Raw genomic sequence first — 27,042 nt, forward strand, 5'->3', positions numbered from 1 at the left:
TTAAATATACAGACACCAGGCAGGAAAGTCTGACCTCCGAAGAGTGCTACCAAATAGTAAATTACCTTTTCACTCGCCTATCCTACCTCTTACCTGTTTTGCATCAGTTCTGCCATAAGTTTTAAGATGGGAGTTGTACATGCTGGCTCTCCATACCACTGCTCAACAGCCCTCTGAAGAATGGGAATATATGTTGGGTACCTTTTATAAAGCCTGTTAAAGAATTTAAGGGTCAAAAGAAATATTGTTTCTGAAAATTGGTGCCACTTAAAAAGAAAAAAAAGGAATCCACATTTGTTCTATGTTTAGCATACTTATGAAGTATCATGTAACATATTTAAAGAATTATGCTTAATATTGCAGGAAAGAAAAATAAGTTTAGTTAATGAGGGTAAAAAATGTGAATTGCTATTATCAGAGTTTGTTGGGCATCAAACCACTTAAGAAAAAAATGTTGTTTATTATGTAACTTTTAAAATACATAAAAGTAGAGGTAAATAGTAAACCCCACGTATTTATCTCCCAGCTTAGAAATGACCTACATTCTTTTAAGTTGTTGACTTAACTCTGCTTAGTCCCACTATAACCCCAAGGAACGCTGGGGATGATAGCTTGAAGAAAAGCTTTGGGTAATTTTTAATCTCAACTCAAGGTCAGTTTGCTAAAAGGTAGTCCCTTGTACACTCAAGGAGAAATTCTCAAACACCCTCATCAATACTGAGGACTGCATGTCTCTGTGAAGTCAATGGCTGAGACCACCAGAACCTGGAAAACTCTGACTCAGCTCCACTGACCCTTTAACCCGTAACTGGCCTCCTCCTAACAAATGGACACAGAAATATAAAATTAAGGCCTAAAACTGCAGCAGAAAAACCCCTTCCGATACCACTGTATCTTCATTTCCTTTTTCTTTTCCTAATCCCTAAATCTGTCTCTTTCTGCTGTTTTTCAATGTACTTGTCGTTTTGTTTCAGATGAAAGTGCTGAACTGAATCACCTCATGTTGTTCCTTTCCTGTGTGGTATGGGTAGTGATCTCCATGGTGAGAAAGATCACAATTTTCTTCCCTGATCTTAGAATAAATTTCAAGTTCCTTAGCATGGCAAACAAGGTCCTTAATATCTGGTCCCTGCCTACCTCCAGTCTCGTCTCTTAGTGCTCCTGCCCTTATCTATGGTTTGGCCATTCTTAATTCTCTGCAAACCCACTGATGCCGACTCTCTCTTGTCTCTATTCCTCTATATGCTGCTTTGTCTGCCTAACACATTCCAAACTGTATTTCAACATCTAGCTCAAGTTTTACTTCCCCTGGAATGGTGAAACTTTCTCTTTTTTGTCAAAAGGAATCGATCTCTTCCTCATCTAAGTTCAATGAGCACTTTGACCACGTCTCTCTTATAACAAACTGTATTATGGTTGGTTGCTTGCGCTACCCATCTGCCCCATTAGATAGTGAGTTTCTCAAGGGCAAAGACCTGTGCTTCCCTACTATTACCTTGTTAATTCCTATTTGTCCCTCATATTTCAATATACATGTCAATTATTCCAAGAAGCCTCCGTGGCACCTCCCCTAATTCCCCATGACTAAGTGTGTCTCCTGTGTAAGGCTCTGGTACCCTGTGTTAGTGCTACCATAACACCTTATCTCTCCTATTATATGCTTTTTGAGAGCACAGCATAGGTACTTATTGTATGCATGGACCTGGCACAAAATAGATTTCAATAAATATTTGTTGTGGTAAACCTGCCAACCTAAAAATGAGGTGTATAGCATACTTGATTAGACCTACCTATGTGATTCTTTAAAGCTGTGCATTTCACTTTGAAGCTTCAGGAAATAATTCACATAACATTTAGTGAAAATAAGCCCTTAAATACCTTAAGAGTGTCAGGCTCCCTAAAAGTGCAAAAAGCAATACTTTTGTCCCCTTAGATATACCATGTTAAGGCTGTATTTGAATATATATGAACAATTTACTTAAGTATTTATTGAAGGCCTATTCTATAAATATATTCTCACTGTTACAGACTCTCTGGAGCCATCAGTGAACCAAACATTACAAAAATCCCTGCCCTCGTGGAATTTATATTCTAATAAGACAGAAAATAAAATAGATATATGATCCTTTAGAAAGTGCTACGAAGGAAATAAGGCAGAGAGATGAGATGAGAAGTGAGTGTATATGTGTGAATGAGGTTTCAGTTGGATGAAAATGAAAAATATAAAATCAATAAACTTGATTATTAACTCTATTTTGTCAGATAACTTATTATTTTTTCTATGGACTAGAAAATCTGTTAGTTTTGATAGATGGTAGATACTCTGTGCTATGTACTGTGCCAGGGATCCAGTGATAAGTAAGACATGGCTTTCTTTCTTGGTGAATTCATGCTTGAGTCTGGGTGGTGCACACATAATAGTAATGCTCTGAGTACCAAAATTCTGAAACAGTGCCCGAGGAGTACAGGTGCGAAAATACACCACCAAGAGATCTGAGTACAAACTCAGCGATCACGAGTGGGAAAGCATCTGGAAGACTCATCAGGAGACTGAAAAGACCCAAATCTCAGAATCTAAGAATATCATAAGCACACAGAAGCCCCTTTGCAAGGCATTCTAAAGATATCAGGACCATCATATTTTTCAGAGCACACTGTATTCACTATGGGATACGGCCCAGGATATGAGGGGATGCTCCCTCTTCTGTGTGGAATGAGAGTGGTGCCAACTCTAACATGCTTCTGACAGAGGTGACTGCCACAGAGAAAATGAGTGATTACTGGAAAGCAGAGTAAAGGTCTACCAAACAGGGAGGTTAAAAGGGTTTCAGAGTGAGAGTGCCAGACTCAGATTACACGGTGAGAATCAGAACCCACTCTAGGAGTTTAATTTTCCAGTGGCCTTGTGAGAACTATGTATATATGGATAGGAGGAGGACAGTGGGAGACCTTAGGTAGAAGTGGCACACATCTAACTGCTTTCACCTAGATCTCCTCAATGGATTCCTAAGGTCAACACCAGATAAATAAAAAATAAAAAAATTAATGATATGCTACTGCCTTATAAGATGCTTAATATGAAAAACTGAAAAGAATGAGGTTTGCTTCTTGACGACATCCATCCAATAGTTACTTACTATGTGCTGGACCACAGTAGAGAAAGCATTCTAATATACTAGAAGGCAAGGAAAGAGGTTTTTGTTAAAATTTTTAGGAGATAAGAGTGTGAGGATGTGGTTCCAGAACAGAAATAGCCTGCTAGTTCAGAGCTTAATTGAAAGGTATTCCTTGAATGTGAAACATCTATACCTTTGTTCATGGAGGCAAATGCTGCTGGGAAGCCTTCTCTCTTTCGGTCTGGCAAATGCCTATCCATCTTTCAACACCTAGCTCAACTTTTACTTCCCTGGGAAGCCTACTTTTTGCCCCAAATACCAATCTCTTCCTCTTAAATGTTCATATGGTCTTTTGCATGCATCTTTGTTACAATACATTGATGGTTTATTAGTTATTTGTTATGGCCACTAGATTATGAGCTTCTAAGGAGCGATCCATTTTATTCATTCTTATAAAAAGCAATCATTTTATTCATTTCTCATGCCTGGCACAATGCACTCAACATATGCCTGTTCAACAGCAGTTTTTCAGGTTTACTTTCTTCCCTATTTCAGTTTGTCCAACATACTGCTGACTATTCTCTTCTTGAAATACAATTCTGATTCTGTTAGTCAGTCAAAATCATCAATTGCTTTATACCATCTATGGAATAAGGGTCTCAGTTCCTTAGCATGATATTCAAGGGTCCCAGACAACCTGCGTGTCCAACCATAAAATAAGTGTATCTTTAACAAAATATCTTCTCTACTACTCTCCTTCCTAAACCTGTGCTTAGACCAACTGAAAACCTCTTACTTCACAGTTCCAATAGTCCAATCCTACTTATGTGATATGACCCAAAGAAATATCTTCACCTTTACAGAGCCTTTCCTGATGCTCTAGCTAAATGCAATCACTTTATTTCTATCTTTGTTATGGCACTTATCACCTTCTGTATTTTATTACAGTTGTTTAGGTAGATACCTAACTGACTCTATTCAACTGTAAGCTCATTTTGGGGTGGGATTTGAGTGTAAGAAATCTACATCCCTCATGACTCCTAGGACAGTCCTTAGCCAAATTTGCTGAATAAGTGAGCAAATCGGATTCCTTTGTCTCATTCCATATTAGGGAAAGGAACTAACAACAGTGGAGGGGTTATATTTACTTTGTGCCAGACACTGTACTAGGCCCTTTATACATGTCAGTTCACTCACTCCTTACAGCATACCTGTGATACAAGTATTATTAGCCCTGTCTTATGGAGGAGAAAACTGTGATTCTGAGACATTAAGTAATTTACCCCAAACCCCACAGGTTGTTAAGTGGTGAACCCAGGACTGGAACCTAAGACTGTCCTATTCCAAAGTTCTTTTTTTTCCCCTACAAATCTCATTGTCTTGCCTTGTCTTTGTAAAATGTGTTTATGCATATTAAACAACAGCACTGACTGCGTGATTGAAAAAGAGTGTACTCAAGGATCAGGATTATGACAATTAAAAGAATGAGTGTGAGGAAATAGCATCCTACACGTTCTCTTATTTTTAGTTTTTTCAATTTCCCGCTGGGTTTTTGATACTCTTTTTTTTTTTTTTTTTTTTTTTTGCGATATGCGGGCCTCTCACTGTTGTGGCCTCTCCCGTTGCGGAGCACGGGCTCCGGACGCGCAGGCTCAGCGGCCACGGCTCACAGGCCCAGCCGCTCCGCGGCATGTGGGATCTTCCCGGACCGGGGCACGAACCCGCGTCCCCTGCATCGGCAGGCGGACTCTCAACCACTGCGCCACCAGGGAAGCCCGGGTTTTTGATACTTAAGTGTAAGTATGATCTGGAAAAAGTTTAACCAAGGTGACTAAATACAGTGCCAGGTAAGGTGCTTTTATATTGTTGCATTCTCACAACAGGGGCAAAGAAATAGCAGTGATTCTTCTTCTGTTCTCCAGTAGTGGGACAATTTATCAACATGGTTGCTGTGTAGTTTCAGGCAATTTAGGTTTGGAAGGACAGAGTGGTAAGCAATGTAGTTCGTGTACCAGTTAATGCAGTCAGTGTTTATAGAAATGTTTTTAAATTAAATAGCTAACCACTAAAATAGCATTTTATCAAATAGTCACGATAAATAAAATGCATTTTGACTTTAAGATGACATGTGCTCTTATAGGATGTTTCTTCTGTATGCTAAGGACTATACAGCAAATTAAAGAACACACATTTATGTGGATAAAAGGCAAATAAACTTTCTCCAGCAGTAATATTAGAATCATCACTGACGGTTTGACATATCAATATTTTAGGAAGAATAAATGACTTTCATATCCATGTTTTTTTTTTTAATCATATACTTGCTCATTTTTACATTACTAGAATACTTTGGAAAGAATCTGTACTCTTATCACCTGAAACTGCTTAAAGTATTTCAAAATATTTTAATAAAGCTCTTCGAATTATCAAATAATGTAACTTTTAAACAAATTTTACTATTATTATAAATATTTGCTCTTTTATCCCTTGCCCAAAGGAAAACTATAAATCTTGCCTCAACTGAATGAACACCATTTATCATATTCATTTTGTTGTCAATACAATTATGAAAAGCCTTTGGCCTTTTCCCAAGGAAGCTGATTTGCTACTGAAACTCAATCATTATAAGCAAGGCCGGTACCAAGCCATCCCGTTTGGCAATCTAGCATAACTTCCTGCATAACTGACACTTCGTCCTCCGTCCCTGATCCTAAGAACATCAACGTCTACAGTCAGATGGAGGAGACAGTGGTTTCTAGTCCAAAACAAAACAGTTAGGTCCCAAGGTTTTCCGTTTGCTATTTTCTGCCATCTGCTGGACAAAAGTTTCATTTCAGATAGGTGCCCAAAAGAAGGAGTAAAGTGAGGAAATGGAAAACAGACTTAATTAAAAACTTAAATTACAATATGTTCTATAAATTTTAGGCAGTATCAATTATGACAGATATTTCTATTCTTTGATGCTAAGGGGAAAGTTCTTATCTGAACTCTTAGTTAAGATTGTTGCTGAGAAAAACGTGAAGCATTAATTGCTGGACCTCCTAGAGTTGTAGGTTGGCTTCAAGATCACCATCAATTTTAAAGTGCTAAAATTAGGTTTTTACAATATTTCAAATAAATGAAAGTTTTTGCTTTGTGAGCTTGTATTTATGTTTAGAGAAATGAAAGGGTCATATGTAATTCCAGTTTATTCTGCACAGTTAAAAGAGTTGTATGACTTTCCACGTTAAAATCTACAATCTCTGTACGTGTACTTTGTATGCTGATATAAAGACATACATGATTTCTAAACAGCATGGAAAATTCTTATCTCTAACCCTTCTATGGGCACATAAATCTGATGAGGTAGGTTTTAATAGTAAGTAAAAATGTAAGTAAGTATTCAAAATTAATGTTAAACGATTTCTTTAATGTGTAGCGTTCTCTCTGAAACATGCCCAGATCCTGTTAGTTATGTTTTCGGCCATAACTGTGTCATCAGTACTTGAAGATTGCCTTTAAGAAGTTTCTTTTGTAATTTAATCTATGAGGGAAGTTTCTTTTGTAATTCAATTCATGGGGGAAGTTCTTATTTATGAAAAGAAGGGTTTGAAAAGAGCAACTGACAAATACTGTAACTTAAAAAATAACTTTAAGGTTACAGAATTTTCTTACGGTGCTCTGATGGTTTCATGTATAAAGGCATGAAAACAGATGTTACACTTACATGACTTACATAAACTATCACTTTCTGTTAAGATCAAAGAGGATTTGTACAATATTGATCAAACAATATTAATAGTAACCATTTATGACTACCTATTATGTTGTAGACATTACACAAAGTGCGTTACCTATTTCAATGGTTACAATAGGCCATGATACTGGATGTCTCCTTTTTTAGATGAGGAAACTCAGAGAGGTGAAAAGACTTGCCAAAGTTTACACAGAAAATGGAGAGTTAGGAATTCAAGCCAGGTCTGCCTAACACCAAATCTTTTTACTATTAAGGATGAGGCATTTCTGTGGGGGGATGTTTGTTTCCTTGTTTATTTATTTTGCTGTCTGTACTAAGCCTGGGCAAAGGTAAGTTCAAATTTTATATCAAATGAAAATCCTAACGACTTATTTCCCCCTTTTCATGTCCATTAATATTTTCACGATGATGAAAAACTACAGCATGATAAACTGAGCCTCAAAGAGATAAAGTGACCTCAGCTCTGCTATTTGAGATAGAGTAGGAATCCAAATCTCCTCGAAAATGCCGAACGGTAGGATCCATTGATCTTGAGTTAGAGACGTCAGCCCAATTATCCCTGCAACCCCAACATAAACAATCATTTGGGGATGTGATTTTTTAAGGTGTCAATATTTAATGGCACCAAAAAAGTGACCTCTCTGAGCTGGGTCTCCAAATGCTGTGCTCAGTTATCTGTATTGCTGCCACTGTGCTGTAATTTTTAGCTGAGTACACATTAGTTCATTTAGCTTTGTTTCCTCTTCCCTACTGTGCCATACTATTAAACGAAAGCCAGGGGCCTGGCACCCCTCTGTGCACAGAGCTGGTATTGTCACAGTGTAATAAGGATACATCCAGTCAAACAGCATGGTGTAGCTGGTCTTTGTGTTCAGTGCAAAGGCAATCCCTCGAAGATCTCTTGCCAGCCCGATCAACAGACGCTGTCAGTGGGAAAGAGACACAGTAATTGATTTTCACGTTAGCACAGAGCAGATGGAGTAATAATCAGGCAATAATGACCACATATCTGATTTTGATTCATTAGCTAAAATGTCTCGCTCAGATCTCTTTCTATAGAAAGTCATAGACTTTTTAAGCAAACAGACCATCACATCTGCTGACCAACTCTGCTTCTTATAAGTTGAGCTGAGTCATGATTCCAATAGCTTAGAAACATTTAGATTCCTAACATACTTTTTCTGAATAACGCCAAATTAGAAAAAAAAAAAGAGTATTGATAATCCCACGAAACAGAAATGTACAGGGTATAGACATTATTTAATAACAACAAATCTTAACCACATTGGCTTGCAAGAAGTCAGTCCCACTATGCAATTTGGAGTCTAACCTGAAAGCACACTGGCATTTAAAGATCCCTAAGGAATATCTTTAGTAACCTAGGACAAAATGAAACTGGCCAGATGACCTATTGGTACCGTGGCATACCCAGAATGGCATTCACATGCCCCAAGCAAGGAAAAGATATAAGGAAAAGAGTTCTACACTCAATATCAGAAGACTTGAATTTAAACCCAGCTTTACTTCTTAACTGTAAGACTTAAGGCAAGGCAAATTATCAATCTCAGTTTTCTCATCTCTGAAAGGGGCTAATAATGCCTCTCTCACAGAGGCACTGTCAGGAATAAATTTAATAAATTTATACAAAAATGCCTAACAAGAGCCTGATACATATGAAAGTGTTCCATAAATACTTAGTTTTAGAGCAAACAAACCAAAACAAAATGAAAACTTGACTCTTAAATAGAAGAGATCTGACTTGTACTCTGGACCCTTAATTAAGCTGTCCTTAGGAAGATGCTTGGGAAGTGAAAAAGAAAACCCATGAACAGATGCTAGAATGTCAGAACAAAGAGTACAAATAAACATAATTGCAAAACAAGGGGGTGGGATAATTGAGATATGCAACTGTGATTTCTGAAGATACTGTTTTCAGTGGAAATATTCTGCCAGAAAATGGTCTCTGAACTATTTTATCAGATTTTCTTTTCCGCACACTTTGGTAATAAATGAAAGTCTCTTTAGGAAGGCATTTAAATTATCATTAAGGACTTGGAAGTGAATGCTGACCCTCATCTTAATGACTAAAAAAATTTCAAAGTAGGAAACAGTTTATGTCACAAGTATCTGTAATTTTTGATCCCCCTTCCCTGATGCCCCACACCTAAAAGGTGTTAGGTGACTCAATATAACTGGAAGTTGTTTATAAGAATATTCAGTTTCTATCCTGTGTAACAGCTTATAGAATGATGGTAATCTGAATTTCTGAATCTGTAAACCCTGAACTTTTGCTTCTGCTTCTTTAAATAACTTATCTTTTTCCTTTCATAATCTCACCAGTCCTTGTTTTTCTATAATCGGCTAGTCTCTCTGTGTAGTTCTCTTACGTGACTGCTATTTTTTTTTAACCATTTTGCCTTTTATGTAACCTGTTTTCATCACCGGGAACCTATTCTCCTCTTTCTCAGCTTTCTACATTTCTTGCAGCTTCCAGAACAGAATACGTCTTCTAAGAAGTCTTTGAACAATTCTATTCTGACTAATTCTCTTTGTAGTCTTTCTATTAAAGTGGCCTTTTTTGATTCTATTTTTATTATGTACACTTACAAATTACAGGCTACTCTTCAAATAATCTTCAGTTTTCACATATACATAAGGTACTCATCACCATTCAACTCTAAATCGGTCAACAGGAGCAATAAGTTTTACTTTGTGTCTAGTGCAAAAGGCTCTTAAAATATTTTAGACTATCCTTATTACACAAAAAGGTTAATATTTATTTCACCACAAATTTTTTTCTTAAGAGACGCCAAGTTAATAGAAGGGCTCTAACTGACTCAAATCTATGAAATTATATCCATTTCAGAAAATGTTACTCCAAAGCAGAGGAAGCATATGACAATATAATAACTAAATATGTTTTCAAAAGATTCAACTGAGCAGGAAAATGCAGTGTTAATGTGAGAAACAGATCTCTCATACTCAAACAATCTTGTATCTCAAAGCAGCAAGAGTACTGTAATAATCTATACAGACACTCAAACAACACTAAGGAAATACTTTCTTGACAGTCAAAACATACCCAGTTCTGGTATGAGACCAGGAAAACTGTCATCAAGGAGCTCAACCAGGCTATCAAACAATCTCAGAGATCAAGGGATGATCTGAAGTTTAGGGGAGGAAGAGCCACAATTTACCATCTCACTTAAAACAGTACAAAGAGGTTTATTTCAAAAGTTGCCTTTCTCCTACAGTTAGTCAACACTTGACTGACCTGAAAAATGAGAGGTCCTTATAAAGTGAGGCTGTTTGGGGGAGTGGGCAGGTCTGGGGTATCTAATCCTAAGGATTCCTTTTTTTGGATAGTTCAAGGAGAAACTGCTCGGTGCTGCAGTCTCCTGCATGGTGAATGGCCGTCTGTGTGCCAAGTGTGAGACGGATGGGCTGGGAAACAGTTGAAATGCGGCTCCTTCCACCCTGACCTCCAAAACAGGGTTTCTAATGGAAAGTCTGACAGACCCTTTACTGTAGTGGCACTACTGGGGGCAGCTATAATATTACCCTCATAATTCTACTATATAATAACAACAAAGAAGAAGAAGGTGAAGGGTCATTGTGCTTTGTCTTTAGAATTAAGATGGCTGTCTTCATCCTTACAGCATACTCTTAATTCTGGAGACACATCTTAATAACCTCTAAATAGTTCCAACAAAAGAGCCGTGTCAGAGGAATGAGCAGGCCCCAAGGTGTTTCAACTGGAGTGTTTTCATCTGCCTTTATTGCTCTATCCCTCTCCAGAATTAAGGCAATAACCTGTGATAAATTATTCAGGAACTGCTACAGGGATCAAAGCAAAATCATTCTGTTAAAGTGCTGTTTGCAACATTTGGCACTTAGTGCGAAAACTTTTAATGTGCGCATGCTGAAAATCTAGGATTTTAAATAATTTAACGTTGTGGAGTTTTTACGAAGGGACTAAAGATAGCAGGTTCCTATTTAACTGCTCCTCTTCCTCCTAGAAGTTTTCATTCATTTCCCTTAAAACTGATGACGTCATGGCCAAAACAAAAGTGATGCATATGGGGAGTCAGAGTACTGGACTATATTTTACTATGGGTACAGTCACAGGGGGGAAACACGTACTCTGAACTAACGCTTTAGAGCCAGGGTTTGTCACAGCAATTTCTTTCTTTTTCCCTTTCCTTTGAAAAGAGAAACCCAAGACAAAAATTCAACGTTCTCTTCAATTTTATTAGGACTAAGTAAGAAAACAAGGCTATAAATTTAAGAGTTTTACGGCATTTCCTTCTCTCACAACCATATTTCAATTTGGCAGTGTAGGTCCTTAAATGCTTATGTTTATCCTGAAACCTGCATCTGAAAAAATATCTATCAATAGGCAGTCAGAAAATCCTGGTAAGGGTTGCAAATTAAATGAATTTGGCAGTCCTGCCGCATTTTCATAGAGATATTTTAACAGCATCACCTCCTGTGGATTGGAATACTAAATACTTTATTGAAGAACAAAACAGAACTGTTTTTATCTCCAGTACTTGCAAAATGAAGTACCTGAAAGCACTTCTGCATGTATTATTTATTCATCATGATAGAAAAAGAGCCTTAACCTAATAAATTACATTTAAAAGCATTTAGTGCAAAAGTTTTGTTTATGATAAAGCAACAGATTTAGTTCTTTATCGGTAGCTTAAAGCACCAAGTTTTCTTTATACAAATTAGACAGATGGTGCTTACAGTAGAATTTACTAAAGGTCTGTCACAACAAATGCAGCCAAGCTGCATATTTAATCACTGCAGAATCTTGTCTACCTGCAGCTGCCAACTGCTAATCCAATTTCCCTGATAAATGTGGCAAGAGACACGATCAGCAATAAAGAGCATCTAACTCCATTTTCCTGCAGGGCGTCTTTTGATGAACATTTAGGACGGAAGCACGGAGTGCACTGTGTGGCCTTGGTTCGTGGCAGCTGCATGCATTCTGAGGCACAGTTCTCAGGTTACTCACTTAATTCTGCCACTATCATTACGTTGCTATTGATCTCAGTAGCTGTTGCCTACACAGCATTACTCTAGATGAAGCTGAATCAGGCAGTTATCATGCATCAAACTTGCTCAAAAGCCTGGAGATTTCCCCTTAATTACTTGTGATTTTATTTGCAAATTCCGTTAAAGTGTAATCAAGCAGTCACTTTCCAGGGTCGTTAAGAACTTGCTGGTTTAGGGATATATCACTGGAACTCCATTAAAAATGACTCTAGGAAGATGGTTTCTGTCAAACTAGATGGGATTACATCAAAACGGGCTTGGAGTATAATGAAATCTTCAAATGAGACAAATGTAATTTTTATAAAGATAGTGTTTTTCAACCTCACGGCTTCTTTTTGATATAAAGGGCAGCAATAACCACCTTAAAGTTGCAAAGATTTTTTTGGTCGTTAAAAATATTTGGGGGCTTCCCTGGTGGCGCAGAGGTTGGGAGTCCACCTGCCGATGCAGGGGACGCGGGTTCATGCCCTGGTCCGGGAGGATCCCACATCCCACATCCCACATGCCGCGGAGCGGCTGGGCCCGTGAGCCATGGCTGCTGAGCCTGTGTGTCCGGAGCCTGTGCTCTGCAACGGGAGAGACCACAACAGTGAGAGGCCCGCGTAACGTAAAAAAAAAAAAAAAAAAAAAAAAAAAAAAAAAAAATATTTGGGAGACCTCTAAAAAATATAGCTAACCTGAGTAGAAACTCTGGGGAAGAATTTCAGCAACACTACAAACACAAAGAAAATCTCTAAGATCCTTTTTTGGTTTTAAAAATTCTATGACTATGGCATGTTGATAAACATTCATTTCAAAAACTCTGTCAAAATAAAAGGTATAGTATTTGGTTAATTATTTTTTAGTACAAGAATTACACTGAATAATCACCAAAGGCCATCATTCTTCTATGTGGCTTCTTACTGCTAATTTATTTTTTTTGGTAGAAGAAGAGGAGCCATGCAAAATGACTGTCAATATCTTCAACACATTTCAAATAAGAATAAAACATGACTCAAGTATCACCAACAAAGGTGCCTCCATTTTCGGTATATATTTATTCGTCTTTTAAGAATAATAACCAGTGTCAATCTATTTAATACAGCCCTGATACATCAGAATTTCAGAAGATGTTATTCCTATTTAGCAGATCTTGTGCTCCCCATCCCCCATATTAAAATATGGGGCTGTTTTGTCACAAACAGCTTGCTACACTTAAGGATTTTACTAATAAAACATAATGTTGTCTTAGAGAGTATGACTGTTGCCACAGCTGAACTGACTTGTCAAATCAATCCTAATATGGCTCCCACAGGCACATAAAAACCTTATTTAGCTATCAGTTATCCTAATCACTTTGTTCAGTTTAAGAATGCAATACTTCAAGACCAGCTCCTATTTATACATATATGCCTAGCCATTTAATAAAGTCTTGATTTATACAAACTCTTGTTTAAAAATATTTAGAGATGTAGTATTTTAGCATGTGTACATTTGTGCATTCCTCCGTATAAATATGTTGAAACATATAGTGTGGGGTAGATGAGGGAACAGGGACGTTTAAAGTGGTGTCGTACCCACGAGAAATGTTCTTTTAAAAGGTACTGCCACGAGAGACAAATGTATCATCTAATCATAAGCTATCTGAAATCATTCGATAACCTCAAAGTCCATTTGTATAAGAAACTAGAAAAGTACTTATATGAAAAGGACAACTCAAAGACACATGCAGTTGGGAAATTAAGATTGATGAAGCACGAAGCACAAATCACACACAAATATGCAGACCTTTTTCTGAATCTATACATCCTAGAATGAACAAAATCGTCTTTTCTCATGTTCGGAAACAAACCCACCTTTACATCTTCTTGTTTAAAGTTGTTATTGAATATCTGTAACACTGTTTCAAAAGAGACGGTAAGAGGCAGCATGAAATTCTCAAATTCGTCCTCATCTTCGCCTATCAGGAAAACAAAAGGGTCATTACGCTTTAAGATGCATGCTATTGTCCATTAGCCTTCACAGTGAGTGCTTCATTCAGGCTTAGAAATGTTCTTGAGAAGGGGTCAGCCTGCATTCACATCCATACCACATTCTGTGCTTTGGCTCATTGAATATTCTGGTGTTTTGCCTTCTCTTTTGCACCAAATGAAACAGCAAAATTACTTACCAGCCATTTTTTCCCCTGGCTCTTTACTGGATCAAATAGACTTATGCCCCAGGCTTCTCAGCCCTTCAGCTCTTAGGGCCCCCAGAGCTTCCCTAATGCCTCAAGGAAAGGCACTTTCAAAGCCTCAGAGAACAGGATCTTTTTTCCCTTTCTCTTTAGGTGCCAAGGCCCTAAAGGGCTCACAGACTCAGGTGCCCAGATAGCCCTAAGTTATTATTCTCTTTTATTTATGTTCCTTTTTTTTTTTATTAATTTGTTAAATAGATGTCAGGGAAACTTTTATCTCCAAACGGGATAGGGTCCCTCATGGGTCATTTGGATTTTAAGTACATTCTCCATGAGTACACTTCCTTTTGCAATAAGCTTCTTTTCCTTTATATAAAAAAGGGAAAAGAGACATTTTCTATTGTTTTTTCACTTTGAAGGTAGAATCTTCATTTAACATATGGATATGTTACACAATTGATAATTTATCCTTTTCAAAAGGGGTTTCCTTCAAATGAGAAAGTTTTCTCATTCATCCTATGCCACAGGGAATTGTGAGTCCCACTTTACTGATGAAGAAACAGGCAGAGAAATGTTAAGTGAATTGCTCAAGGTAGCATACTTAGTTGGAGGTGTAACTGTACTGTCCAGACCTCCTGATTTCTATGCTAGCAGTTTTTAAGTAGAGAATTAGAGAGGAAATAAGATCTCAGAGAAGAGATCAGTGGTTCTTAAAGTTTGGTCCTTGCCTAGCAGCATCAGCATCACCTGGGAACATGTTAGATATAAAAACCCGGGTTTCATCCCAGATCCAGCAATTTTTGTTTTAAGAAGCCCTCCAGGTAACTCAGATGCATGCAAATGTTTGAGAAACACCGGCCTATATATTATTCTACAGATAAGGAGAGCGAGGTCCAAGGCCACATACACAGAAAATCAATGGCAGAATCAGGATCTTTTGACTCTTAAGGAGTGGCTGATCTGGATGACCCTGATCTTTTGTGACTTCTCTTTTCCCTTTAATCTTACATACTTTGTTTCTGGAGTCCAACAGATTCAGGGACTTAGCTTTCTTCCGAAAGAGATGTCAAAAGGCCAATGAGTCTTTCCTAGTATGCTGTTCGACACAAGGATCAGGGTGCTAGGTGAAGGGGAAAGTAAACCAAATTATAGTGACCTCGTGGTGCAATGGTAGTACGTGTGACTCCAAATTATAACCCCTGCCCTGTCAACTAGCTATGCGACGAAGTTACTCCTCTTAGATACACCCTCTGTCAACTGGGGATAACATGAGAGACCTTTATAGGAGCAAGTTTTATTTTTCAAAGCCCAGGTCAAATGATAGCTTTCTTAATGTCTGAGCTAAGCTCCCCTTCAAGTACTAAGATCCTACTGCAAGTATTCCCCTTCTCCCTTTGGGTTCTCACAGCATTTTGTCTGATTCTTCACCTTTGTCTGATCCTTTAGATAGCATTTATCAGTCTGCTGTGAATGGCAGATATTTTAGCAGACAGCTAATGCTAACACTTAATAATACCACCTATATCATTCTACCACTACCACCATTTGATGAAGGTTACTGTGGGGATTAAATGAGATAAAATTTATAACGTGTATATGTAAATTATTAGATCTATCAGCCCACACTGACAGTATCTTTGGCTTTGCTTCTGGAGAACCGAGACTGCATCTTTTCATTTCTCTGTGAAGGAGAATGATGTAGGTTAAGCCCCTGCAATAAACAGACCCAGTGTCTGGCTCCACCATGTACTGTTTAACTTTGGATACTTAGCTGATCACTTTGTGTCTCAGTTTTCTCATCTACAAAATAAGGATAAATACCTATCTTTGAGGATTATTGTGTACATTAAATGTTTTAACACAGGAAAAATAGATGATGCACCTAGAACAGTGCCTGGTACATATTAGGGAAATACTGTATTTGAATGAAAAGTAATTGCTCAATTAAAGGTAAAATTTTAAAAATACCTTATTTTCTTAATACCTAATACAGAAAAATTACTAACTGAAGCAAACATCAAATCCTTAAATATATAATACATTATATTTTAAGCCATGTAATCTTACTCTTCTAGTATGGAATTAATGAGAACAGTGATAATGATCACTGCAGGTAGATAAGGGTGCTAGAGAGAGTGGATGCTTTGGAAGTTCTATGCTTGAATCCTGGTTCTGCTACTATTAGCTGTCTGCTTTTGGATAAAGTCTCTTCACTCATCTGTAATTAAGAGACATAATATTTACTTCATAAAGTTAGCTGTGAGGATTAAATGACAAAACACTTGTAAGCCCCCTTGCTCAGTGTCTGGCACTTAATAAATGATAGCCAGGAGCATTTTTGTTGTTTTGAGTTTAACATGAACTTAACAGAGGTGATTATGGTGGTCAAATAAAATGTGATCACGAGGTTACCAGCCCAATACCCTTCCTCTGGGAGCAAGGTAAGGAGGTTTACTCAGAACAAAGACAAACTCAGAACTTGAACATTTAAACCCTTCCTTAGTATACTGAGCTACAGACCAAAAAAACTTCCATCTCTTTCCTCAATCAAATTTTGAGGCAAATAGGGACATCAGGAGCACAAGAGAAAGCCACCAAAATGTGAAGGGAGAAATCAAGGAGCAAATACTAAAGAAAGCAAGGTGAGCGGCAATTCTACTTAAATGTCACTTCCTCAGAAAGGACTTCACTGACCACTCTAAAACAGTACCCCAGTGTGTGCCCTCCCCCCTCACCTACTTTCCCACCCCATAAACTACTTCACTGTTCTTATGGGACTTACTATGACTGGCTATTAATTTACATATTTATTCATTGTCTTTCCTACTAGAATGTAAGCTCCTTGGGGAAGGAACTTGGTCTGTCTTGATCACGACTGTATCCCCAGTGCCTAGAGGAGGGTCTGCTGGTCAAGTAATATTTGTGTAGTGACTGAATAACAGTAGTTATTTCTTGAGTACTTCTTATGTGCAGTCAATGAATGTGGTACTTAATTTACTTAACAAACACCTATGTAGCTCTTACTACCTTCAAAGCACTGTTGTAAGTCATTACCAGTCACAACAATCCTGTAAACTAGTATGATGATTTCCTTCATTTTACATGTGAACAGAGAGGTTGAAGGAGTTAAGTAGTTTGTCCAACATCCTTTGCCTGGTAAATGTCAGTGAACCAGGGTCTCCAATTAGTTCTGCTTTACCCCCCAACTTCATGTTCCTCCCTCCATGTCTCTGATGGGGTGGAGGTGTCAGAGGTAGGGACTGAAGTCAGGGTCACAAAATCTTGACTTTGCAGTTGCATGAAGTCAGGGGTGAAGTCAGAGGGTGAAGAACAATTAGCTTGGTTCTGGTGAGGAGAAAGGAATTCCTCAGCAATCACTTGAGTTTAAGGTAGGCAAACGAGAGACACTGGTGCATTATTCCTATAGAAACGTTTATGTTTCAGGTAGCACTGTTCCTATTATTGCAATGTGATATGTTGTATCATCTAAGCTAGAAAACTGGTCATTTTTTTACCTCATGCAAACAACTTTATACAACACCTATTAAGGATTTTTTCCTCATTTGTATTACCCAAGGAGGTATCATTTACTGTTTCTGAAACGAAAAGAGAAAACATGTGCTCTTACAACTTTACATTCAAGTATGCACTCATATATTATATTTAGTATGCCAAATCTACATGTGATCATTTTATGAATAATACTGGAAGCTGCCAGTTTTTTTTTTCTAACAAGACGAGGGCCCAGACACCAGTATAATTTGAGGGTGAAGTGCCAATTTATAGGCTACTATTTTCATTGGCATCAGAAAGTAAATACTAACGTAACATCCTAAGTTCTCAGTCGTGCACAGATAAAAATAATATTCCTCAGTGTCGCCTTAAAAAAATGCACAACATGAGAATTGCGAGTTATGTTTTATTTGGGGCAAAATGAGGCCTACAGTCCGGGAAACAGCATTTCAGATAGCTCTGAGAAACTGCCCTAAAGAGGTTGGGGAGAAGGTCAGTATACATGTGATTTTGGTGAAGGGGAAGTACATGCAATCCAGCACATAGTTTTTGCAGAAGGTTTTCGCCAGTCTTGTGAAGGTTCCTGCTAGTCACAAGGAGCAGACGTCACCATGAAGGATTTTAGTGCTTTTCTAGATATGAGGAGATACAAGAATTGGGCTCATAAAATCGGCTCCTGAAAATATCTAACTATCTGAAGACCTGTTCTGCCAGTTTTTCCCAGAGCGCCTCATCTCTGCTCTCCACCCTGAACTCCTTTCAGGGGGCTGCTGAAAGTCAGCAGCTGCAGTATCTCATGATTTAATCCTTGTAGAGGTAGATGGCAAGTGCCAAGGGCAAGTGCCAATCTGTAACTGACATCAGCTTTTAGGGAAAACCCAAAGCTAAATCCCCTCTACTGGATTTCTGAGGATCTGATTCAACAGAAAAGTTATTCATTTTATGAATTTCCATTTTTTTTCCTTCAGAGAAGTCACATTAAAATACAAATAGTAACTATTTTAGTATGTTGGCTCTCAGATATTTTATTTGTAGGACACTTCATTTGTTATTTTGTATAACTTAAAATCTAGATTGGTGGGAATGTATAATGGTGAAGCCAATAGGATATGATGCAGCCACTGTAGAAAACAGCTTGGTAGTTAGTCAAAAAGTTAAACACAGAGTTGTCATATGACCCAGCAATTTTATTCCTAGGTGTATGCCCAAGAGAACTGAGAGCATATGTCCATACAAAAACTTCGCATACGAATGCTCAGAGCAGCATTATCACAATAGCCAAAAGGTGGAGACAACCCAACTGTTCATCAACTGATAAATGGATAAACAAAATGTGGTATATCCATACAATGGAATATTAGTCAGCCAAAAAAAGGAAGGCAGTACTGATGTATGCTAAACTATGGATAAGCCTCAAAAACATGGTACGTGAAAGAAGCCAGATACAAAGGTCACATATTACAGGATTCCACTCACACTAAATGTCTAGAATGGACAAATCCATAGAGACAAATAGTAGATTAGTGGCTGCCAGGAGCTGGGGGTAGGGGTAATGAGGAGCTACTACTTGAGGTACAGGCTTGCTTTCTGGGGTGATGAACAGATTATGGAATCAGATAATGGTGACAGTTGTACACCTTGTGAATATTCTAAATACCACTGAATTATACACTTTCACAGGATGACTTTTATGGTATGAGAATGTCACTGCCCCCACAAAACCACCACCACCAAAAATCTGGGTTTGCTTCCCACCTCCCCACCCCGTAAATGTAAACAGGGCAATTTCTCATTTCCTCAAATTCAAATGCAAATTGCAGCTGGGTTACTGGAGGGTTGGGGGAGTGGCCAAGGAGAAGCAAGTAGTAATAAATGATGGTAGCCAACAGCTACTGAGGATTTATTGTATGATATGTATCGTGTGAAGTAGTTTGGTATTAGTGATAGGTAGTAGTAGGCTGAATAACGTAGTAGGCTGAATAATGGCCCCCCCAAAGATGTCTACATCCTAATCCTTGGAATCTGTGAGTATGCTAGGTTATATGACAAAGGAGAATTAAGGTTGCAATCAACTGACTTAAAAATAGAAGATTATTCTGGGTTATCCAGGTGGGTCCAATGTAACCTCAAGGTCCGTGAAAGTGTTAGAGAGAAGCAGGAGGGGACAATCAGAGAGATGGCAGCATGAGAAGAATTTGACCAATCTTGGAAAAGGGGGCCATGAGCCAAGGAAAGCAGGTAACCTCTAAGTTGCAAAAGGCAAGGGAACAGATTCTTCCTCAGAGCCTCCAGAAAGGAACACTGCCCTGCTAATACCTTGATTTTAGCCCAACGAGACCCATTTGGGACTTCTGACCTCCAGAATTACAAAATAATAAATTTGTAATATTTAAGCCATTACGTTTGTGGTAATTTGTTAAAATAGTAATAGGAAGCTAATACATCAGTAAAGATCAGGTCTAATGCCATGAAGCTCTTAATGAGAATTAAGAGGAGAGGCAAACAAGGAGATACAGAGACAGTGAGTGAAGAAAATACAGCTGACCCTCCATATCCGTAAGTTCCGCATCCTCAGATTCAACCTACCAGAGACCAGAAATATTTAGGGAAAAAAAATTCTAGAAAGTTCCAAAAAGCAAAACTTGAATCTGCCATGGCTGGCAACTATTTACCTAGCATTTACATCGTATTAGGTATTATAATTAATCTAGAAGTGATTGAAAGTATACGGGAGGATGTGTGTAGGTTATTTGCAAAACTACAACATTTTATATAAGGACTTGAGCAAATGCAACTTTTGGTATGGGGGGGCGGGCTGTCCTGGAACTAAGCCCCTGTGTATACTGAGGGACAACTGTAACCCGTTTAAAACCAAGTACCAGTGGGTAATCTCATAAGAGCCAGTGACTTCTGCAGGTCTAGGCCCATATCATCTGCTGTTCCCCAGCACTTTATTAGGATAGCACTTCTAAAGTTCTATTAGAGGGGCTTCCCTGGTGGTGCAGTGGTTAAGAATCCGCCTGCCAATGCAGGGGACATGGGTTCGAGCCCTGGTCTGGGAAGATCCCACATGCTGCAGAGCAACTAAGCCCACGAGCCACAACTACTGGAGCCTGTGCACCTAGAGCCTGTGCTCTGCAACAAGAGAAGCCACCACAATGAGAAGCCTGCGCACCGCAACAAAGAGGAGCCCCCCCGCTCGCCGCAACCAGAGAAAGCCCAAGCTCAGTAACAAAGACCCAACGCCGTCAAAAATAAAAATAAATAAATTAAAGTTCTATTAGAAAAAGGCTTGAGAAATGTGCATAGCTAGATTTAACTTGGGCCCAAATCTGGTTTTCATTTCAGTTTCCCTCTGAACCGCCTAGGAGTTTTAGCTGGCTTTGAAATAACTTATGGTTTTGGGCAGGGCAGGATGTTTTAGTATCAGTCAGGAAGTGTCATCAGCTCTTGCTTCTATAGGAAAATAATAGCCCAAGTTCTAAAGGTAGAGTAGCTGCATAAAGGGTATTGGATCTGCCTCATTTTGAGGTCCCAGTGTCAGTCAGTGCCCCTAACAGTGCATTTAATAAAATATCTGTCATGATTAACACATACTGAGTACTTGTTTTGTGAAAGGAATTGTTCCAGGACCTTTCACACATGTTTATCTTATTTAAGCCACATGACAGCTCTTCAAAGTAGATATCTCCATTTAATAGATGAGAAAATTGAGGCACCCTTTAATTCCTCTCCCTAGGGAACCAGAATGTTTATTTTAGTTCCCAGAAGGAAAATACACTGCCTACTGCAGACTACTTACTCCTTTTCTAGCAAACCTATCCTCAAAGTTTCATCCCTGAAGCATCTCATTCCCTGGGGTGCTCTGGACTCTCTACCCTCAAAACCAGGTGAGTTATTAACACTGGATCTGGACTTAATGGGCTGCTTTCTGCCTACAGGGCCAGCTAATTAGTCTTAATTATCTCATTATAGATTCTAAGTATTTCCAGCTGCTTTTTTTTACCCCTATTGCCCACTTCCCCTCCTCCCACCAAATGTCTATTTTCCAGATAGTCTGTGCCAAGTCATGGACACAGGTGATATATTGATGTATTCTTCCTATTTATCAGAACATCAGCTATTTCTGATCAAGCTTCTCACTTTCTAAATCCTCCTGGGATATCTACCTCTGTGTTCTTTTTTCCATGAGAAGAAATATGCTTTAGCCAATTATTAGACATAAGAACAAATTTCAAAAACTACATTTGACTTTCACTGACCACAGAACTGTAATATACAAATAATAAACATGAATCTTATCTGTTTGATAGAAGTTTGGAACGTAATCCCTTCTCCCTTCTTCTCACTGCCCCCGAACCTCAAATCAATCATTCAGTCCAAATAGTTCAAATAAAAATGAAGAAGAAAAAGTTACACTGCCTATTCATTGAGAATATGAAAGGCAAAGTAACAGTTTAGCAAAAGTGAATGAGAATATGTGGTCAGAGGGCTACAAGTTATATGACTGACCTTTGGCAAGTCATTTAATCTCTCTGTACCTCACTTTTCTAACGGATAAACAATGCAATAATACCTATTTCATGTGGGCTGTCCTGAAGATCAAACAGGAAAATGTATGTCAAAGTGGTCTGCAAACCATAACTTTGTAAACAAACGTTAGTTATTATTAATAAAGAAAAGGAAAAGTTTCTTTCCTCAGTGTATTTTTACTTCTATCTTTAATAGCTATTTCTAGAATACTCTTCCCTTTTTATTCAAGTCATTTACTTGCTATTTAAAATTTTTCAAATTTAAGCTAGAGGTATCTTCAGGTGCCAATTACCTATTATAAGCCACAAAGGTAGATGGATACTATGCTACCTTCATCCCTAAAGAGAGAACTCTCTCTTAATGTCTATAAACACCATTTTAATATTAGTATCCCCGTGAACATTAAAAGTATGACTGCTTGTTAGAGTTTGAATATCAGAGGAAGGTACTACTCAGATCCCATCAACATGCTTCTCACCTGAGTAGCTCGAGATAAGGTGCAATCATAAAATGTCCAAGGAAAATAAACTATGACACCAAGCAATTCTAAATCTGTGGTTGGTAGAAACTTAATTTGCAACTAACAATATTTAGTTCTCTACAAAACAAAATCCTTTGTTGTATCTCTTTCCCACACTTCCCCTCTGCAATATTTGTCAACTGAATTCACCTCCATTCAAATTAAACAAAATAGAAGGTTTTTATTTATTCAAGTATTTTACACTGAACAGCTCCCTGGAGGTTCGCCATTTACTGACTTGGGTAATACTATCCTTCCTTTAGTTTATTAGATTGACAAAGTTAATTTAAAAATAACCTTGGGAACTTTAAGTGATTCTTGGTCAGTTACTATTTTCTCCTGTATGTATGCTATCTTATGAAGGGATTTTTTTGCATTAATTTTTTTTCTTTCTCTCTCTCTCTTTTTTAAAAAAATTTATTTATTTATTTTTATTTTTGGCCTCGTTGGGTCTTTGTTTCTGCATGCAGGCTTTTCTCTAGTTGCGGCGAGCGGGGGCTACTCTTCGTTGCGGTGCGTGGGCTTCTCATTGAGGTGGCTTCTCTTGCTGCAGAGCATGGGTTCTAGGCACGTGGGCTTCAGTAGTTGTGGCTCGTGGGCTCTAGAGTGCAGGCTCAGTAGTTGTCACTCACGTCCTTAGCTGCTCTGCGGCATGTGGGATCTTCCCGGACCAGGGCTCGAACCCGTGTCCCCTGCATTGGCAGGCGGATTCTTAACCACTGCGCCACCAGGGAAGCCCTGCATTAATTTTTATAATCTCTTAGAATACAAAAAATACATGGCCAACATGAAACATCATCATTCTGACGATGAAATGCTTTCAGTTCTGTTCTTTATACAAGTGAACATTTCGTCTAGTTTAGCCAAGGAGCAATTTGATAAAGTGGTACAACTGTTTATTGTCAACACCCTCCCCCCCATTTTAATCTGAAATACAACCTGGGGCACATAGCCCCTAATTAAATTCATACAAAGTACAAATTATTGAGTAGAAACCAAAATGCATTTCAAAGTAAATATCAATTAATGTGACACCCAATTTCTTCACCTTTTTTAATCACTCCAATGTGCAGGGCTTATACACAAAGCATATTCAATTTCTTTTGTAGGATTCAATTAGAATATGCTTTATATTTCAATCCAAGAATCACATCCAATGCTTTGCAAGCAGGCTGGTTAGGCGTTTTTTCTATGTGATTCTTACACACACACACAAAAATCACTGATATAAAAAGTTCCTCTTCAAATTTTTCTGTTTAATTTGAGAAGAATTCTCATGATCTAGTATTTCTCTCACTTAATACATGGATCTGTGCTTCTTTGGACAACATCACTACCTCTTCTTTCCTTGTTTCCATGACAGTGAACACCCAGTAGAAAACTATAGAGCCATCTATATAGGAATTCTGACAGCAACATCCAGTCAATCTAGTTTGTGAGACAAGGCTTCAAATAATAAACCCGTGTTCAGCAGCACTCAACAAATGATTGTCTGTAAAGTAATAACTTGAACAGAGAGCAACAAGTGACTAATCGAGCACAAGAGTGGCCAAGTGTAGCTAATCACTTGCGAAAGTAATCAGCCACTTGATTTGTTGTGTCTTGGAGAGCCCAATGATCAAACTACTCCCAGAGAGAACACAGCAGGCTGAACTGATTTCAGGAGCCATGATTATGGCATTCTGGTTACAGTATACTTGTGTGTCATTCATTCGCCAAATACTAACTTAGCACCTACAATGTAGAGATACTGAGACTGGTACTAGAAAATATGAAGAAGGCAAAGTCTATACCATAAAGGAGCTCAACATATTTTGGGAAGAAGAGCAACTCTGGTTTGTAACAGGGGAAGGAAGCTCTGATAATATATACCACAAATCATCACTTGATGCTTGTCATACACGTTTAATTATTTTTACAAGTGAAAAACACTAATCAATAAAAGAGTTTCTTTTCAAACAGTGTACAAGTTCCATGAGTGTAGCTGCTATTGTTTTTCATTTTATCTATTCCTAGATTCGATTTACTTACATTGAGCATCTACCATGTACCAGGTACTCCCACACAGCTTGTCTTTCCTTTTTCCCAAGGTATCTAAAAACTGCTTTCAGTGTAACAGATATTAACCTTAAAAAAAAACTCTGAACCAAAAAGTTTCAATTTATACTTTATATGTTCTTGGGTTAAATATTTCAAAGGAATCAAATGGTGCGAAACCTAATAAAACCCTATTATTCAATTATATATTTTTACTTCAGTTTCTCACACCCCACAGTTTACATTAAGCAATACTAAATATAAGTAGTCTTCAAAAAGGCAGCGTGCAATGCGGGGTCTTTCTGGGCATCATCATGACTATCAATCATCAATGCAAAGGTAAGTGCAGTAGTGCTGTGAATACTGACAGTGCTATCCTGTTGTTTAAGCTACCACAGATTTATGAGGGGTTCTTTTGTCCATACTGGCCGTACAAAGAAGGATCTTGACTCATTCCATTTCCAGGTCCTGAAGATGTGCGTGACATGAACCTCCTTCTAGGAAATATCCTTTAGCTAGTTCTGTTTAACTTTGGTCTCCCTGCTTCTTTCACTGTTTGACAGGTCATTAAAAGAGCATTTTGAAGGCTTAGGAAACAAATTAAGTCTAGACAAGGGTGTTACTATCTCCTTTAATGCTTGGACAACAGGGAAAGCAAGAAGGCTAGCTCCTTGAGGGCAGGGGCCAGTATGCCTGACTGGTCTTTGTCTTGCCCTCAGGCCTCAGCACAGGGTGCTCTCTAAATGACTGTGGAGGACAATGACAAAGAGTCTGGGCTGCTCTTCTGTTCTCCAAGGCAGCAGCTGAGAGGTAATACAGGCCAGTGTGCAGCATGCAAAGCTGTCACTCAGATCCTCCGTTTGCCGAAGGTAGCAGATGATTGGGTTTTGCATGCCTGGTTTACACTCTTCAAATATTTATAGACAGTTTTCTTTGCCTCAAGCCCTACTTGTCACTTAGCCAAGTTTTACATACATGGTTCTTTTAATCTTTCTTTAGAAATCAATCCCACTAAGCTCCTTAGTCATTCTTGTTACATTTTTCTCAACTTTTGGCTGTTTGTCCTTCTGGTAATTTATTCTGTTGAAATGCATGAAAATAACATACATATGGAGCAGAGAAGGGTTTAGTCACCTTTTCATTACAAGGGTCAATGCCTTTTACATACAAAATGAAATTATTTATCCCTTTTCCTTATGTATGACCATGTTTAAAAAAAATTCATGTTTAAGTTGATAGATCAATTAATACATTGCAAGAGAAAGGAAGAAAAAGTATCATCAGTCTTACATTTTCTAAGGATGATATCATATCGTCACTGATTGAATTCTCTCGTATGTCTATAAACCGATTAATTTAACCTGCAGTATCCAAACATGGGGGAAAATGGAAATCCAGAATAACGTGCTCAACACAGAGAGGCTTAAGTGCCCATCTTAAGGTAGCTAGCTAGCTATCTACCTGTGGATACTTCTGGCTAACTTCAGCTTTTCAATGAAACAAAAACAAGTTAATTTTTCCCATTAGAAAAGTAATACAGTAAGGAAAATTTCAAATAACCAGAAATAAGGAAAAGTCACCTATAGTGCACTACTCAAAGACAACATTTAACATTTTTGAAGAATTTCATTTAAGCTTTTTTTTTGACGCATTGTTTTTTCCCTCCCAATGGGCATGCTCATAATCATTTGCACAGTTCAATACCTTACTTTTTTGCTTAATATTATAACATAAAACTTCATGTATTACTTTGTCTTCACGTCATAATTTTTAATGACTACAGACTATTCCATCAAGTAAGTAGATATGCCATAATTTTATAATTCCCTGTTGTTGGACATTTACATCATTGCCATTTTTTTTTCTAGATTAAATGCCATTACAAAGAAAATCCTTGTTTATAAAGCTTTTCTGTATTTATGACTATTCTTTGATTTTGTAGCAGTAAAATTAATGGATCAAAGGATACCCAGAAAATCAGTTTTGAAGTAAAGAGTTAATACAAGTACTATTTGAAGTGAAAAACACCACCTTATATACAAAAATTTGCCTTTTGGCTCTGATGCTAACAAGTGAATGCTCAAATCTCGGAAAGTTGTAGAAAACTGTCAAAGATGGCAAATTCCAATAAGTTAAATGTGGTACTCACAAATATGACACTTCTTTATTCACACAAGTATATTGTTGACCCCTTATTAATTAAGCTTAAATTCTTAACCTTACCTAGGTCTACCATCAGAAGACGAGTGAGGGCTGTGTAGAAGGTTGTTCGGCACCTGAAGTCACTAAGACTGTAACTGTCACTGATGCCAAGAAAGGGGAAGTGTTCACTCTGATGAAAGCAAGAGAGCATCCAAAGTTACTAAGC

At 38.0% G+C, this 27,042-nt stretch overlaps 1 protein-coding gene across 3 annotated transcripts in view; it reads right to left on the reverse strand.

The window, feature by feature from the left end:
- RANBP17 (RAN binding protein 17) overlaps positions 1-27,042 on the reverse strand; it is a 315,037-nt gene that overhangs the window by 56,797 nt on the left and 231,198 nt on the right. For all 3 annotated transcript variants that reach the window (XM_081232575.1, XM_081232574.1, XM_081232576.1), the window contains 4 exons: positions 26,898-27,006; positions 13,752-13,855; positions 7,687-7,775; positions 94-201 (listed from right to left, as the gene is read on the reverse strand). In XM_081232575.1, coding sequence (XP_081088701.1) covers positions 94-201; positions 7,687-7,775; positions 13,752-13,855; positions 26,898-27,006 — 410 coding nt within the window. The remainder of the gene's footprint in view (positions 1-93; positions 202-7,686; positions 7,776-13,751; positions 13,856-26,897; positions 27,007-27,042) is intronic.

Source organism: Mesoplodon bidens (assembly GCF_964165515.1).
Source record: "Mesoplodon bidens genome assembly, chromosome: 4".
Lineage (NCBI taxonomy): Eukaryota > Metazoa > Chordata > Mammalia > Artiodactyla > Ziphiidae > Mesoplodon > Mesoplodon bidens.